We start from the raw sequence: 17,136 nt of genomic DNA, 5'->3' as shown, positions 1-17,136 counted from the left end.
CATGATCCAGCATATGCTGATTATATTATTTCTGGGTGACCAACACCAAAATTACATGTTCAGAAAACAAGTTTTAACTGTGAATTGACTGAAGTGCAATCCAAACCTTCCATCTGACCTCACACATCTCCCCTATGCCAACAGTAGAACACTTATATGCGCATGATGAGGCATATTAATTCAACTGACATCTAACACGTTTTTTCCTTGGATTAGTTCTAGTAGTGAATCAATTTCCTGATCTGGTTCAGCAGGCAGACACAAAAACGTCTCTGTTAATAAAAGTGAGCAGCTCAGAAGATGAAAATGCTTCTTTGGATTGACCTCTACCCACTTAAAGCACATTTGAAACTACCTTGGGGACCTCACGCTGAGGCTGTCAGAACGTGTGGCTGTCAACCGCCAGTCCAGTGGGGTTCTGGTCTCTGCCTTTCAGGGATATTTTCTTACATTATCTCATCATTCTTTTACATTGAAACTATTTATTAAAGCGTGCATTCACATTGTGGTCAAAGCTTATATACTGATATAATATAATCACATATTTTACTATTATATAATAATTAATATTACTATTATAATTTACTGTAAATATATGAAGAATTACATTACATACCCACAGTAGTCTATTTCAAAAATCTATTTTCCTAAAGAAACATGGCGTTTTGTATCTTTTTAATAAATATATACCTTTTACAGTACTGATGGAGTAAATAACACTCACAAATAGTATTTTCCGGTTAGTCGGTTATCACCTCAGCAAACACTATTAATGACGTTTACTAATAACACAACAGTTAAAACCACAACTCAGTGACCATTTTAGCCCCAATGACAATATCAGCATTGTATGAAACAGCGTGATCTGCTATTGTATCATTAATACTTATTTCATCTTGCCAAGGAATTATTACAGCTGATACTGACAAAGCTCTCTCTGCTGCAGCTGAAAAAGCCTGTGAATAAATTATGTCATGTTTAGATATAAAAAACAGGTCAATGGCTAGCTACTAAGCTGACATTTACATAAGCAGAGCCTTCCCTACAGCATAGCTTTAGGAAAACACGCTTCAATTTGAAAACATACATTCTTTTTAACAGAATCCTCTTAGTAGGTTCTGTATCCAAAAAATCATTAAACTGTATAAACGGACAGGGAGCACATTCTGAGGAACAGAACTTTTAAATTACAGATACATGGCATAACATTTTAAGACTTCATTTAAACCAACCTCCTTCCAATTGATGTTACATACCTCGAGGCCAGAAAAATCCCCCTCAGGCAAGTTCTTTCAAGTGCCTCAGAGAAACTGGTGAGAATAGCACATTTTTTGGAAGAAATGAACGAGTAGAAAGCAGTGCGTATTAGTACTAATGTTCTCCATACAACCAAGTATCAGTTTCCTTTTCTACCAAGATTAAGTGACTGGCAATGCATCCGTTTTATTGCTCAGCAACTAAAATCTTTACTAATCATAGGTTAGACAAACTCTTGTCCAAGGGGAGCATATTTCTTTAAATTAAAACAGAATTATCTAAGAAGATCCTACTGCATTTGTAATTTATATGAAATCACGCCGTAAATAAAAATTAGAAATAATCACACTGAAAAGAGCATTATTCTAAACTGATAGCACATATACTCACAAATCATACCTGTTCCTTCAGCCATGTTGTATTTCTTCTACTGCCCCAGACAGACACCTACCACAAAGTGAGGCATTTTTGTCTATATATATGGTTGGTGGAGGCATCGTTCTCTGACCGGAGTTCAGGTACAGCATACGGAATGACATGTTGTTTAGGAGCCGTAACTCTGCTAAAAGCGTGACCGTTGTAACCCCTGCCATTTAATGTAAACGAGTAACAGCTTTTGATAGTTTTTCTCAGAAGTGTTTTGGCTGGGAGATATTTTAGATATCCTTGGAATAAAAGGTAAAGGAAATCTGCATACTGATTGATTGCAAATTAAGGCCAATGGCAACCTTTATTTACATAGCTTAATAAAGAGGTTCAAGCAATTATTACATTAGTCGTTCAGATTCTGAACATCACTATAGACAACAAGTTTATAGCAGGCCTAGCTAGTGTTGCATTCTTCATAGAGCAGTGATCACTAATCTCCAATATTTTTCTTTTTCCAACGAAGCCACCTCAGAGCTCTCGCCAATGCTACTTGTCCCATGAGGAATGTGATAGTAAAGTTACGTTTATACCAATCTCTAGGATTCCAAAGCCAGGAAAATCATCAGCACACAGAACAAGAACAAGAGAAAGATACATAATTATATTAAAACGTCCTTTGGCATTGACAAATGACAATTCAGTGACAACACGCTTTTCCATTCTTTGTGGCAACACTTTTCCTGCCTAATTAGAGTTAAGTAACCTATGAAAAGGTCTATGTGAATATCCACATCCATGAACAGATTACATGTAGACTATAGCACTACAACCATTGAGAGCTGAACTGTAAAAAAGTTAATGGATGGGTAGTTTTATGACTGATTGCCATTTACAATTAGGTAAGATAAAATAATTGTAATCATATCTCATGTTTCAGAAGTAAAGCTGATCATCAAGCCATGTGGAAGCACTTCCTGCCAGTGCTGTGCTGTGGGTAAGATTTGTTTGTGCATGTATGAAGATGCATGTGTTAGAGAGGGAATAGCTGGTCACCTATAAGAGAGGTATGGGGGCGTGGGTGGAAATGACACTTCAAAGATTGATTATATAACCCAATACAGGAAACATTAGGTTTCTAATGCAGTACCCTTTAAAGATGATGCCTTTAATATTGCTGAAGTTAGTGTTTATATCTTTAAATAGTTTTTATGCAGCATGCATGACTTCTGCAGCCAATTCAAGATTGAGGTAAGATAGTCTGTATCAGCCCTTTTTAGCCTCTGAGAACTTGCTTCAAATTCTTGCCCCTATTATAAACTACCCTCATAATCCCTTTCTAGTTTCCAACAAGGATCACTCCCCCATTTTGTAAAATGTTGCACAAGAAGCAATAGAATACTCGTATGGTAGAACTAGCAGGGAATATTAAACACTGGGATTTAGGGCTTCTCTTGAGATCTCTGTGGGAAACCTTGCATGTACAGATCTAACATGAACCTGAGATACTCACCTCTCAGTAAGGATGGTGGCCAAAATTATGCTGACAAGCAGCACTGAGCTATCCCCTCGAATGTCACGTTAAATTAAAATATCATGCTAACACTGCAACTGTTTCTTTTCCCCTTTCATGTCTCATTTCCTAGATCCTTCTCAATATTTTTTTGCCTAAACTAGACTGTATTTCCAGGCTAAGTACCCTGAACTAAATATTCATGGTGTCTATGCACAGTCATTGTTTCAATTTTAACTAAATTTTAAAAGTTACAACACTTCAGTTGCCACAGTTTTCAGGCCAGCTGGCAACACTGCAAAAGAACATACAGCCGAATGCATAAACAGATTTTTATAAATATGACTCCTCAAAATTAGAATGCTTGTAAAAAGCTCCACAGATTTCAGGGCTGCGTAGTTCCACTTTGAAGCTACAATGATGCAGCTTACACCACCCGATTTTACAGGGCAGCAACAAGGAAGGCCATGTTTAGGCACAAAGCCTGAACTCTCTCACTACGAAGATGGGACAATATTCCGAGGTCACTACAACAGTGGCATCTGGTGACCAGTTCTAAGATAAACTATTTGCTTCCTCACTCATCAGTTAGAGGCAATTCGAACAAAAATCCTCTTACTAAAAATATTTTTTTACTTTCCATCTTTTCATCATGTTGCTTAGGTTTCTGGTGAGGTTCCCTCCCTCCCCCCACCCCCAGGCAATTCAAGATGTGCACATTTGTTTTAAATACTGGTTACAGTAAAATTGTTCTTACAGCACAGTATGTTACAGTATACACACAGTAAGTACAAAGAACACCAAACCACAATTTGTTACAGATCATTTATAGCAATGGTAGAATTCTCATTAGCTTTACACCATTAGGAACCCAATATCATTTGACACATTTGAACCCAATAATCGTTCAATTCAATACAGAGAAGAAACTGAAGCTGTGGTTTCATATTCAGTGGGCAGTGCTACTCTGACTGGATTAAGTACTATCCTTGTCCAGCTTCCCATTGGTTTCTTATTTCTACCTCTCTGCCAAGCGTGCACAGCTACCTGCCGGGTAACGTGTGTTTGCAAGTTGGTTTTCAGTTGTTTCAGATCCCCAATCCAGTTTGTCAAGCTGTTGTACAAACAGTAACACTGAAACAATGCAGATGATGTTGTGAAGAGGCACAGTGGATGTGGGCTTACCCAGCTGTAGCTGAGGCTCTACAAGGGTGAGTTCAGGTGATCACTTACTAATGCTTCGCCACACAAACAAACCTCAAATACAAGGCTACTCACTTCAAATTTTCCTATATGCTCGCAAAACAAGAATAAGACTACTAAGAATAGAATAATATTAAATATTATTCTTATTAAACAATTTTCCTTTGAGATGAATCACATTTACTAGTCCTTATTTAACAGTCAACTAGAATCTGTTATAAAGAAATTCGAGTGCCTGGTCTTGTCTCTCTGAATCTCAGACATGAGATTCATCTCTCCACTAAATCAACAATAAGCAAATGATAATGCAAATTTATGTCAAATGCTAATAATAGCATTTTTAAAAATAATTTTTTGAAATGATACTTTTAGGTACCGCTTTACCAATTACGGGGAAAAAAGCTCAAATTTCAAATTTGATCTTACGCTTTTCACTTACTGTAACATACAACAGCCAACATAAATACCTTCTACATACCTGTTATACTGCATATGCTTTCTAAAATTTTTACTTAGAAAGTCCTGGTAAAAGTCAGCCATTTCTTCTGCATTCAGTGTTGCTTTTTGACCTGAAAATAAGTTTTTGCATAACAATGTCAAGATAATTCTTTGGATTAAGACACTGGGTTCAGATGCAGGAGAGCTAGGTCTGACTCCTTGTTCCTACAAGCTTCCTATGTAACTCTGAAAAAGTTAATATGCTTTTATCTTCCAATTTTTTACAACTTGTCTATGTAGCAGATTAAAAATACTGATTATCTTGAAGCTGGCATACTCTTAAGCCCTTATTACTTGTGAAAGTGATTATGTTTATCAAGTCTTAGATTGTTTAGGGAAGTAGTGGACCCCTATGAAAAATCCACAGATCTAGGAGAATCTATCCTTTGAGTAAAATTAATCTCTTGTGGGGCTGAAGACTGAACAGCACCAGTAAGAGCACTTACTAACTTATATTTCCCTCCTAAAGTAAGTCAATATAGAAAGAACACTATTCATGACTGACATGATATTTCCAGATGTACGTTTTTCTCTATTGCTGTTGATACATTTCAAGCAACTTACACTAAGGAGTGAGATGTAAATAACCTGAGATGTCAGGTTTATTAACAATAGAGTAGACAGTTATTTTGTGAAGAAGCAAGTACAAAAGATGACTTTAAATATGCCACACTCATAAGTAAGATATAAGAGGAGGTGGATTCTCTCCACAGAAAATGAAAGGAAAACCTGCGGCTACAGCACAGATATAGAATCCTGAGAATCAGCAAATATTCTCAACTGTACCAGATAATTCCTACATAAGCTTTCTGGCACTTTCAATGTTTCTAAAGTGAGAATCAAATTTGAATGTCCCAAGGGACACAGATATGATGAGGGCGATGGAATTGTGATATTCAACTTGTTACTGTTCCAGAAGGCATTTTAAAGCTCCTGAGACTGATCATAGAAATAGAAATGTAAATTATTGATCAGTTCTATTTGTCATTATTTGCTAAACTAATATATTACAATAGATTAACATACGATGAGATTGAAAATTCACTCTAAGACTATCTGAAGGCTGCATACTTGACACCCATAGCTAACTTGTTTCTTCATGCTGGTATCAGCAGAACTGATTGTAGATTCACTTACATGAAAAAGTAAGTTTTGTTCCAACTGTTCATGTGTATTGTTATTACTCATATTTTTACATACACAACCAGCTATATTATAGAACAGAGTTAATCAACACATGCAGCCAATATAACTTTATTTCTAATGGATGTGCATGCTTACTATTTTTCCTTCTATTTATAGGGTATAAAACTAAAACAAAACCAAAAAGCCAAAACAAAACCAAAATGGCAATATAAAAGAAGCGTTTTCTAAACAACGCAGAACTTAATTAAAATTATTTCTCAACCACATACTGATCACCAGGATACAAAGAGAAGAGAAAAATAATGGTCTGTGATACACAGAACATCAGAGCAGATGCTTTACTAAACTCAAACAGATCATTATTCTACGAACAAAACATTCAACCTCATACTACAATGGCCAATTCACTGTTGTTATGAAGGCATCTTGTTTTCAGTTTCACATAATGAATTAGAGAGGCAACTATTTTACAGCAACTGTGCTGAGGAAAGGACAGGCAGATAGCAGCTGCTGTGTCCTCAGAAGCTGTCTCATTCTCCCTCAAGGAAAAATATTGTATTCATTGTATACACTATGGACCTGAAGCCAAAGAGTGTTAATTTATCCACCCATCCATAACATGCACTTGAGGCAAATGCTCTATATGTTTAGCTCCACTAGCTCACTGGGTTAGGAGGTTTGAAAGGATAAAGCCCCGTCCTCCTTAGACTACTGAATAATCACATTACCTGGCTAGGATTTCCGTGCATTCTCTCCAGCTGCGGGGAGGAATTAGGATAAGAACATGCAACGGATGATCTGACCCCCACATGCACATCTCTGAAGAGCTCCTTCCCTCTTTTCTTATCATGTTCCTAAAAACACTTCTAAATCTGACCCTCAAGATTTACTTGTGACAGAAATTCAAAGTTAAACAGAATTCAGAATGCATCCTAAACTATAAACAAAGATCTCACAAACCTGTTTCGTCTCTCATTTCCAGACCCTTGGCTTTCAGTCTTGAATAAATAAATTCTTCTTTTTCCTAAAACATGTTTTTCCACATTAGAATCTGATGTCCTCAGTCCTTGAAGTTAACCATTGTTTTTGATCACATAGCAGTGTAGTGCTTAATACCCTCTAAAATAATGGAAATATCAACGAAACATTTTCCTGACTCCAGTGAGTCAGTTAAACTGGTAACTTTGAATCTTAGATCCTGCTACCTGCATGCATCAATTAATTCATTCAATTGTTCTACTAAAACATATAAAACTTATTTTTGGAGTAAAGTTGATGAATTTCACTATTGTTTGAAAGGATCCAAACCTTCAGTTTGCAAGACAAACTACAAAGCTGTGCTGTATTGTATTATTGAGAATTTGAGCACAGAGAAAAACGTGCACCCTTAAAAAACTGAAATTACTTAGGTGGAAACTGAATAATTATTTTTACCTAAGTTTTTGAAACTGAAAAAGCAGTTCTACAAAATTAAAAAATAAGCTTCATTTTTTCTCTGAGATCTTTGCAAGTTTTCGTAGGATACGATGATCCAAGATCATCACAAATGACGGTGAATTACTGAACCGTTACTGTTCTTCCAACAAAATTCAGCATCTCCTAACCAATGCTGCAATCGGGAAAGAAGACAAACCATGACTGAGAGGTTCCCACTTTTAGCCTTGTTCGGATACATTGCCAGTGAAACAGGGCATGTGCCTCATTTACCCTTCGTGACTGCACCTAATTTCTCTCACTTATGACAGAGCAAGAAGAGCTGCAGAATAATTTTCAATAGCTGCTCTACTAACAGACATGTATAGTCTTGCATGTAGTGCAGCTACAAATTTATATTTTCAGTGCAAGACAGGAAAAAGGCAAATACCATCACACGCTGCTGAAGAGTGGCAAAATACACAGGCTCTTTAGTTTTGTACGTCGTTTTAAAGAAACAAACGACAAAAAAGTAATTCCCATGAGGACACCGTGCGTGTTAAAAGAAACGGTACCAGCCAGTCACAGTGGGCAGAACTGAACTCTGTCTCATGGAGACCAAACCCGTGGGTTTGGGCAGACGGGCGCCGCCACGGCGGGCTCACCTGGCGGAAGGCGCAGTTGTGCCGTGCCCAGAAGCGCTGGTTGCAGTCCTGGGCCTCCTGCCGCGCCTCCCGCAGCCGCCGCTCCAGGGGTGACTCCTTGGGGGGCACGTAGAAGACGATCGGCCGCAGGTTGGAGTGCTTGTCGGGGGGGCCGATCCAGTCACGACGGGAGTGTGCGGGGGGGCTGAAACCCAGGCCCTTGAAAACACAGACAGAACTCATTATGACCACTTTAGCATAGTTTTTGAAGAACAACCCGATGCGAAATAAATTCCAAAAGCCCGCACAGCCTTAAAACATACAATCATAATAAGTTCAGAAATTATACGCGTTCATTTACCTACACCAAAACTTGTGATACATTTAAAATTTACTTTTATTTAGAAGTGCACTACAGAGATTACCTTTGACTCTTTTCCAACAGATGAATCATGATTTTTGTCTTTAAAAGCAACTCTTTTCTTTGCATTTCTGTATCACCGATATTCCACTTCGTTAAAACATTTGCCAGCAAAAACTAGCAAGCGTACAAGCCTTCCCAAGCGCTGCTTTCTTCGTGCATCCTTGCGAACACGCACGACCACGCGGCTTTTCAGACTGGGTTTAGGAAGAACTGGCTCTAACAGCCCGCGACTTACCGCTCCGTTTGTAAAAAAAAAAAAAAACAAAACATTTTACCTCCTTTAGGCCTCAGCGACCGCCCCGCACAGCCCGGGACGGTTTACAAACACTGAGGGCGCTAGAAAATACACGAAGCACTCAAGGCCGCGGGAAAGGCAGGGCGCTACCGGAACGTACCCGCCCAGCGCCGCTGCGAGTTACAGCGGGGGCCGGCAGGGCGTTCGCCCCGCTCCCCGCTCCGGGCTCCGCAGGGCAGGAGACCCCGAGGCCTCCCCCGCGACAGGCCGGCCCCGCGACGCAGGAACTACCCCCCACCCTGCCCGGATTTACCGCGCGCTCCTGCCGCTCCCCGCGCTCAGCCGCGGGGCGGCCGCCGCCGGCTGAGGAGGAGGAGGAGGAGGAAGAGGAGAGGAGGCGACGGTGGCGGCAGCCGCCGCCCGCCCGCAGCACCCGTACCGCCGCCATTGCGCGGCTCCCAGCAGCGACTGGCGCTTTACGGCGGTGTCGCCAAGGCACGGCCGCCCGCGGCGCCGCGCGGCGGAGGGGGCGGTGCTGGGGAAGGGGCCGCGTCCCTCCGCCGCGCCGTCCCCGTCCCCGCCCCCGCCCCCGCCTCCGCCACCGCCCGGCGCTGAGGCGGGGCTCCGGGCGTTCGCTGCCGCTCGGCCCGTGGCGCAGCGCCGGGCCCGGCAGCGAGTTCCTCGGCCGGGCGGCCGGCAGGTGAGGCGGCGGGGGCGCTGAGAGGGTTTGCTCCGGGGGTGAGGGGGGCCGAGTGGGGACGAGCCCCTCCTCAGGTGCTTCCGCGCTCCCGTGGGGTGTTATGTCCTTTCCCCGCCTCGTCGGGCCCCGTTGCCGCGGGGGCGGCGGCGGCGGTGGGTAGTCGCTGCCGTGGGGGGGCCTGGGGGGTGACCTGGGGGTGCTGAGGTGCGGAGCGGGGGCGGTGGGGCCCGTGCGGGAGAAGGCGGCTCTGCCCTGGGGTTGTGGCACCCCGGGGGCGGTCGGTTTGAGCCGCTGCTTTTCCCCTGGGCTGCGGGCATCCGGTTTGATGTGCGATGCCTTCGGCAGCGGAGCAGGTGGGGAAGGGAGGGCTGAAGGTTGCGGGTAGACGCTCAGAGCTGGCGGCGCGGTAACTAAAGCGTCGCTCCTGCAGCCCGAGCGGGAAGGAGGTGTGCAGCAATAGAGGAATGGCTGTGAAGTATCAGCCAAATGGATTATCCCTCTCGCTAGCCATATGTAAAATAGCTGTAATGCTGAAGTGCTTCAGGATGTCGTGAAAGTTGTTGCATGTGGCATAATGAAGTGCCTGCGTAGTGCTTTATTAATCTCAAGTCGCTTTCTTTCTTCTCTTGTAGTTCATCTGAAACTGGACGCAAGAAGAGAATGGATATGGGTAACCAACACCCATCCATAAAACGGTTGCATGAAATACAGAAAGAAGTCAAAGAGATTGAACAGCAAGTGGTTGTCTTCAGTGGTCTGTCTACTGATCGAGATTACAAGAAATTAGAAAGAAGTCTTACTAAACAGCTTTTTGAAATAGATTCTGTAGACACCGAAGGAAAGGGGGATATTCAGCAAGCCAGAAAACGAGCTGCTCAGGAAACGGAGAGGCTGCTTAAGGAACTGGAACAAACTGCAAACCATCCACGCAGGCTGGAAATAGAGGCCATATTCAAAGAGGCACAGTCACTTGTGGAACGTGAGATTACACCTTTTTACAAAGGAGGTAACTGTATAAGTGATGAATTTGAAGAAGGTATTCAGGACATTGTATTGAGGCTTACCCAGGTGAAAACTGGAGGGAAAGTTTCTTTACGCAAAGCAAGATACCGCACTCTGACAAAAGTGTGTGCTGTTCAGGAGATTATAGAAAGCTGTGTAAAGCAACAGCTGTCCCTGCCACTCTCTAATGATGCGCATCCTTCTGTCTCCAAAATTAACTCTGTGATGTGCGATGTGAACAAAGCAAGAGGAACTCTCATTGCGCTTCTAATGGGAGTGAGCAGTAATGATACCTGCAGGCATCTCTCCTGTGTGCTCACAGGTCTCATTGCTGATTTGGATGCTTTAGATGTCTGTGGTCGCACGGAAATAAGAAATTACAGAAAGGAAGTCGTGGAAGAGATCAATAAGTTGCAGAAATATCTGGACTTGGAAGAAGAAGCAAATTCTACTCACGCTTATGATTTGGCACAAAATCAGTCCATTCTAAAAATAGAAGAGATCCGCAAGAAAATGAAGGAAGTCAATGCTTTACTTTTAAAAACAGAGAATGCTTCTGATTTGTATTTGGGATCCAAAGCAGAACTGCAGGGATTAATCGCCCAGTTAGATGAGGTGAGTCCAGGAAAAAACCCCTGTATTAGAGAAGCCCGGAGAAGAGCCGTAATAGAAGTTCAAACCCTTATAACGTATATCGATTTGAAGGAAGCGCTTGAAAAAAGGCAAATGTATTCCGAGCAAACCGCCGCCGAACATCAGTCTCATAAAGCGGTTTGGACTGTTCTCGGAAGCTTGTCTCAAATTCAGCAGGAGGTGATCTCGTTCGACGGAAACAGAACGGATAAAAATTACATGCGACTGGAAGAACTTCTTACGAAACAGCTTCTAGCGCTGGATGCTGTTGATCCGCAAGGCGACGAGCGGTGCAAGGCTGCTAGAAAGCAAGCGGTGAAGCTTGCGCAAAATATTCTGTACTATCTGGACATGAAAACAGATGAGTGGGAATACTGAAACAGCCATGGCCTGACGCTGAAGAACGTTTTTTTCCTTTGGCACTTTACGCAGATCGTTGGCAGCACATGCTAAACGTGGTGTGCTCTGTGCTTGCCTAAATCACGGAGGTTGCATAAGCAGTTGACTTGGCTATACATCTGCTGTCCCACGCAGGCACCCACTTGCCATGGCAACTGGCGGTATGCCATCAGCAATTCTGGTCATTGCTGTAAGCAAAGAAGTGTGATTCTCTGAAGGAATAGCTTAATACTTGATCAAGTGGCTGCTTTTTTTTTTTTTTCCTGTTTTTGTTTCAATAACCTTGTGCAATGTTCAGTGAATGCAGATTTTTCAAAGATGCAGGAAATTCCTGATGGTACAGTACTAGCAAAACTATTCAGAGAAGACTGGACATGAAAATTAGTACTCAAGCATGAGGCTTCATCCAGCAACTTCATAGCAGTCTAGATATGCTCTTAATGTGCTGTTATGGCAGAAGGTATTAAGTGCAAAAAACCTGCTGGCTTTTAGGTTGCACTTGATTTATTCCATCCATCACACCTCTCTGGGTGTTTGGATTTCTTGCTTAATGGAGCTATAATGCCAACTGCAAATTAGCATTTGCATAGGCAAAGCCAATTATGTCTATTTTTTCTAATAGCTGGGCCCTCTGATTTGCAAAAACAGGTCTTCTGTTGGTGGAAACTCTTTCAAATTATTGCTTTAAGGTACTGAGGCTTGGAGAGGAAAATCTGTAAATATATACTGACCAGATAAATGCAAGTTTGAGGATTTCACACTGCCATCCATAAAGCCCTGGAAACTGCACTGAGCTTTATTTGGCGGCTGCTTAGGTGTCTTTTTAGACTCTGCTGTTAGATCTTGTTTTGACTTGTCTTCACATTCAGTGAAAACAAACAATTCACTTTGAAGTGAACAAGGATTTCGGAATTACTTTTGTAAAATTAGGTAGCTAGCTATAAAGATGTCCCTAATGATGTAAATGTGTGTTACATATTTCATACTGGTCAGGTGTGGCTTCAAGCATGTCTTGGAAAAGACTTGTGGCAAATGTCTCTCCTTGCAGCTCATCACCTAATTGTTTTAGTAACTTCGTAACTTTGCTTGCTTGTACTATTGTATGCACCTGCCTTTTTATTTGTAGCTGCTAGTGCCAATCACATTTCTACTATAGCATGTTTTTTGGCATTTTTTTGAGAGCATGGCATTAAAATGAATTAATTATAAAGATATATTTAATTATGGATACTTTGCACTTAGCTCTTTCATGTTGAATGAATTATTGTTCTACAGATGATGATTTGCACCACTTTAAGAGTAAAAACCATTTCGGATGTTAAAATAGATATTTTTAGATCTATTTTTGGCTGATTAGGGACGACAATACTGTCTGTGAGAGACAAGTGCCTTTATGACACCACTAACTTACACCCTTACATGTAGATATAGGAACCGTTTACTGGCAGCTTGATGCATTTGTAATCTTTGCAAACTGGATTTCTCACGTATGTAACTCTACTGTAGTATATGCCAAATGAACATAATGCGATAGGTGACAGTTGTTCTATAAAGTCCTGAGGATGAGTATCAAATTTGGGAAATTCAGATTCTGCTTAAAAATTAATACATTGATGTGGAGATGGGGGATGTTGGACAGGACTTCTGCGCCTGTTGCTACAAGGAGGAGAGAGTATGTTTGCTCCATAACATGCTTTGAGGTGTTGATGAAAGGCGGTGTAACTTGAGAGTGTGAATATGTTTTGTTTGTGATTGTGCTGGTGATTGCTTTGCAATTTAACTTGCCAAAAAGATCTATTTTTCGATTAAGTACGGTGCCTAAGGCACACTTTGGCAATGACGGAATGTTTGTCGGAGGATTCTCTCTGCTCCTTCAGAGGTACAACCTTGTTGAATTTCTCTCTCCTTACCTCAAAAAAATCATTTCCCTTAGTTAAAATTCCAGTCTATATTTATATCTTATGTGACTAATACAGAATATTAATAATATTATACACCTGAATTATTTTACTCATTTCAAGCTTTCTACATATTTGAACTGCAATTTCTGATTTGCACTTACATTTTTAGGAATATAAGGATTTGATAGCATAAAGATGTTATTCATTTTTCTTTAGTGTTACTGTCAGGTCTGCAGTGGTTACTTGTAGATTGTTTAACAGTTTAGTGTCTGTGTTCTTAGGAGGTTATGTGTAGCTTTATAAATGTTTGAACTTCTTACGTAAAAATGAGTAAGTATAGTTTTTCTGATCTGTTCTGTTTTAAATTTCTGTGTCTTTTAGCTTTTCTGAATGAATTGTTACGCCTGTGTCTCTAAGGAGGCAAATGTATAAGGTTAGTGTAATGTTGACTGAGTCCAGTAGCAAGATATTCTGTGGATTAATCTTTTTTCCATTGTTCTGTAATCTAATGAATTGACTATTTAAATTTTATGGTAAAATCCTCATCTGGAATGGGATTAGTTCACAGTTTTTGCATGAACAAAGATAATGAACTGAATATGCTTAACCAAAAAAATAATGCACAGATTTTTCGAAGTCCTGCTTTTGTGCTGAAGAATGTAATTTCTCTGTTTTTTATATCCCAAAGATTGAGGGACACACAACTTTTCTACCCAATATGGCAGGCTAAAATAACCAGGAAAATGTAAATGGACCAAATTGCAAAATCCTGCATTTTAGTACTATACTGAACTATAATAGTTTCTCTGTGTCCCATGTAATCTGTTGTAGAGCAAAATAAATGATTGGATATGTGGGGGAGAAGTAATCATACATTGCAATTCCTATTTGTTAAATATATTTCTTTTTAAATTAGTTTTCTTTAGTTCTGACAGTGTTTATTTTCATCATTTACCACTCAAAGTGTTTTTTCTATGTTACCAGTTGGAAGGAGATTTTTGTTAAGTATGGCTCCTACTTTTTGAATTTAGCAGAAATTAGTGTATGTGCTCCTCATGGTGTATATGTCTTGATTTATTGCTGCATAGGATATGACGTTTGTATATACAAATTGGAGATTAAATATTGCAGTGGTATATTCTTGATTATTAATAAAAATACATTGCTACCTTTTACTAGGTATTCATTTGAATGTTATGCTCTGCGGCCTTTATTTATTTTTGAATGTGAGTTATCAGAATGTAAATGATTTTTGTCTTAGAAAAAGTGTTTTTATTAAACATGTAGACAGAGAGCTCTCTTCCCCCCCCGCCCCCTTCTTTAAAAGTTTGCTTTTTCACTGCTGTGTTTATGAAAATAAAGTTCATGTGTGGAAACCACTCCTCCCTCTGCTTGCTAAATCTGCTGGCTTTTGGTTTTCCCTGCATTTAGCCTGGCATTGCAATCATTGTATCAGTTGGTGCTCGCGTTCTTTCTTCAGCAATAGCTTTGTGTGCTCCTGGGCTTCAGCTGGGTGGTTGCTTCAGAAATGCTTGTGGCTGTTTTAAGATCTTGCTGCTTTTCTGTTGAAGGATGCTGCCTTAGCAGGTGCGCTTGCAAAACTGATGGTATGAGGTTTCTTCATGTGTAAGTCAATGTGGATTAAAGAACCTTTAGTAGGAGTTAAGCTAATCTGGTTTTAAACTGCGTAGATGAGGCATGTTCATATGATCGTTCTGATGGCTCAGTGTGTTTTCTCAAGATGCAGTGAGCCAAGTTATCAGCTCACTGCTGATGGAAATCAGAAATTCTATTTCTGCCCAGAAAGCCACTGGCTTTGTGTGGTTTCTGCTGCTTGGCCAACCCCTGTGAGCTGATTTAATACAATAAAATGAGAGAAAACAAACTTTAAAAAAATGCAGGAGGGAGTTTTCTGCGGGGTTAGCGAGTCAAATTGACTTGTAGAAAAGCTTCATGGCGGCCAGAGCTACTGCAAAATGAATGGATGGGTCATGTGGCCATGAGTTAGGGAACAAATCTTGAGATTTTCAGTAGCAGTTATTAGATCAACCTGCATAGTTAGATTTCTGGAGGAGAAAGAAGGAGAGAAGGTGGCACTATCAGCTCCTTCAGACAAGTAGGAATTTGCTGCTTTAGTAATGGGATATGACAAAGACAATACAAATGAATCATGTGTGGAAAATAAACCACTTGCTTTTAAGTGTTCTTTTGTGCTGCATAGTAAGTGATCAGGCAATAAAGAGCACAAGTGGTCATGTTGAAGTACTTAATACAGTCTAGAAAATCTTACCCAGAAAACATGGGATACGAATAAGGTTTATGAAAGTTGAGTGTTCCTATAGGTAACAAGTTTACTGTATCTTCTTTTTCTCCTTTTTAACAATACAGCTTCTTTGAAGGAAACATATTCTTCAAAGACCAGTAAATCATGTGGGCAGTGGCCCTAGGTGTTGCTCAGCTAGCTGCTGACCTGTTTGTCTTGATCAGCTGTTTCCAGAATTTGCCTTGCTGAGAATTTGTATTGTGTGTGTTTGGGACAGGCAGATTTTGGTGCCTGAAATGGTTTAGCTGGAAAAACTCTGTGTTTTATTTCCATATAGGTATAGCCTCTCCTTTGGAGAATTCTCAGCTGAGAACTTGAAGGAGTAGAAGGACTTCAGTACTGAACTCCTGGATCAAAGGCCTGGGGGTTTAAGCTGGCTGCCAGCAGGAGACATTTAAATGGCAGGATCCTGGAAAACATTGCTGCAAGAGGAAAATGCTAGAAGAGACATGAGCAAACATTCAGAGCTGATGTTTTGCGTGAGCTCTGTGCCTGTTCACCTCATGTTTATGACCTTTCATTGAGAAAATGGGTTCTTGGGAGAATATTCCCAGAAACACTGTCAGGCTTTTTGGTTTAGCTCAAACCGAGAAATTATGTTTAAAGCTTTTGCTGAGTTACAGTTGGGCATGACCTAGTTGTTGACTGGTCCATATATTGTTTTGTTTTACTACATTAAACAATAATGTACGTAATGCTTTCATTTATATTGGTAGGCGTGTCCATGTGTTAACTGGAGAAGCTGAGGATGAGGTGTGCTTTTGTTGAAGGCTTGGCACAACGCTTGTCCTTTCTTTCTGCTGCATTTGGTTCTGGGACTGCCAAACACAGGTGAATGTATGAGTTGCACTGCTTGTCAGTTCAAAAATAACAAGGCCCCTTTCTAAGTCTGCAAACACTTGCTACGGGACATATGTTGTAGCAGAGTTTGCCATTACAAATGGATAAGTATAATGAGTTTCTTAATTGGGACATTTTTCCTTAATTAATTTTGCCAGACAAACTTCTGCACCACAGCAGTTCCTTGTGAAACCTGTATTTCAGGCAGCTAATCAAAAGCATCTCACGAGGGAAGAAACACAATGATGCAGTGCAGTGTCCTTAACAAAGTCCTGTCTTATTTATCTCCCAAATTGCATCGACTCCAGAACAGATATCCAAAACCAAATCTGTGATCGTGGCCACCAAGACATCTATAAGCCAAATCAAAACCCAAAGAAGCAGAAAGACAAGAAAGACTGGAGGAAAGCAAGTCAGGCTGATGTTTGACCGACTTCTTTCAGTTTTATGACATAAGAAAAGCAAGTGAAGCACAGCTCCCTTTCGCCTTACTGCAGGTAGACCTAGTCTATGCCCTGCAGTTCAGCGTTGTTTTCCACCCTAAGTGCTCCTCCCGGGCACGATCCAATCTCTAGCCGATGAGGGTTAGCCTTGGTGCACCCTTGGGCAAGATGGTGCCACCCATCTCTAGAGATGCCA

The 17,136-nt window shown here is 40.8% G+C and overlaps 2 protein-coding genes across 2 annotated transcripts; one reads left to right on the top strand and one right to left on the bottom strand.

Annotated features, from left to right (window-relative positions):
• Positions 1-621: 621 nt before the first annotated feature.
• Positions 622-9,147, bottom strand: COA8 (cytochrome c oxidase assembly factor 8). Its single transcript, XM_086612812.1, has 5 exons — positions 9,013-9,147; positions 8,062-8,259; positions 6,944-7,007; positions 4,818-4,908; positions 622-2,222 (listed from the first exon to the last, which is right to left on the bottom strand). Exons 1-5 carry the CDS (start codon positions 9,145-9,147, stop codon positions 2,117-2,119), a joined length of 594 nt encoding a protein of 197 aa, XP_086468938.1. The 3' UTR covers positions 622-2,116.
• A 199-nt stretch (positions 9,148-9,346) lies between these two features.
• On the top strand, positions 9,347-14,509 carry BAG5 (BAG cochaperone 5). Its single transcript, XM_086613739.1, has 2 exons — positions 9,347-9,399; positions 10,032-14,509. The coding sequence occupies exon 2, from the start codon at positions 10,060-10,062 to the stop codon at positions 11,410-11,412; it is 1,353 nt and encodes a 450-aa protein (XP_086469865.1). The 5' UTR covers positions 9,347-9,399; positions 10,032-10,059; the 3' UTR covers positions 11,413-14,509.
• Positions 14,510-17,136: the final 2,627 nt, after the last annotated feature.

Source organism: Tauraco erythrolophus, chromosome 6 (assembly GCF_009769465.1).
Source record: "Tauraco erythrolophus isolate bTauEry1 chromosome 6, bTauEry1.pri, whole genome shotgun sequence".
NCBI classification, from domain to species: Eukaryota; Metazoa; Chordata; class Aves; order Musophagiformes; family Musophagidae; genus Tauraco; species Tauraco erythrolophus.
Note: the sequence above shows the minus strand (reverse complement) of the source record. Positions and strands in the feature narration are given on the sequence as shown.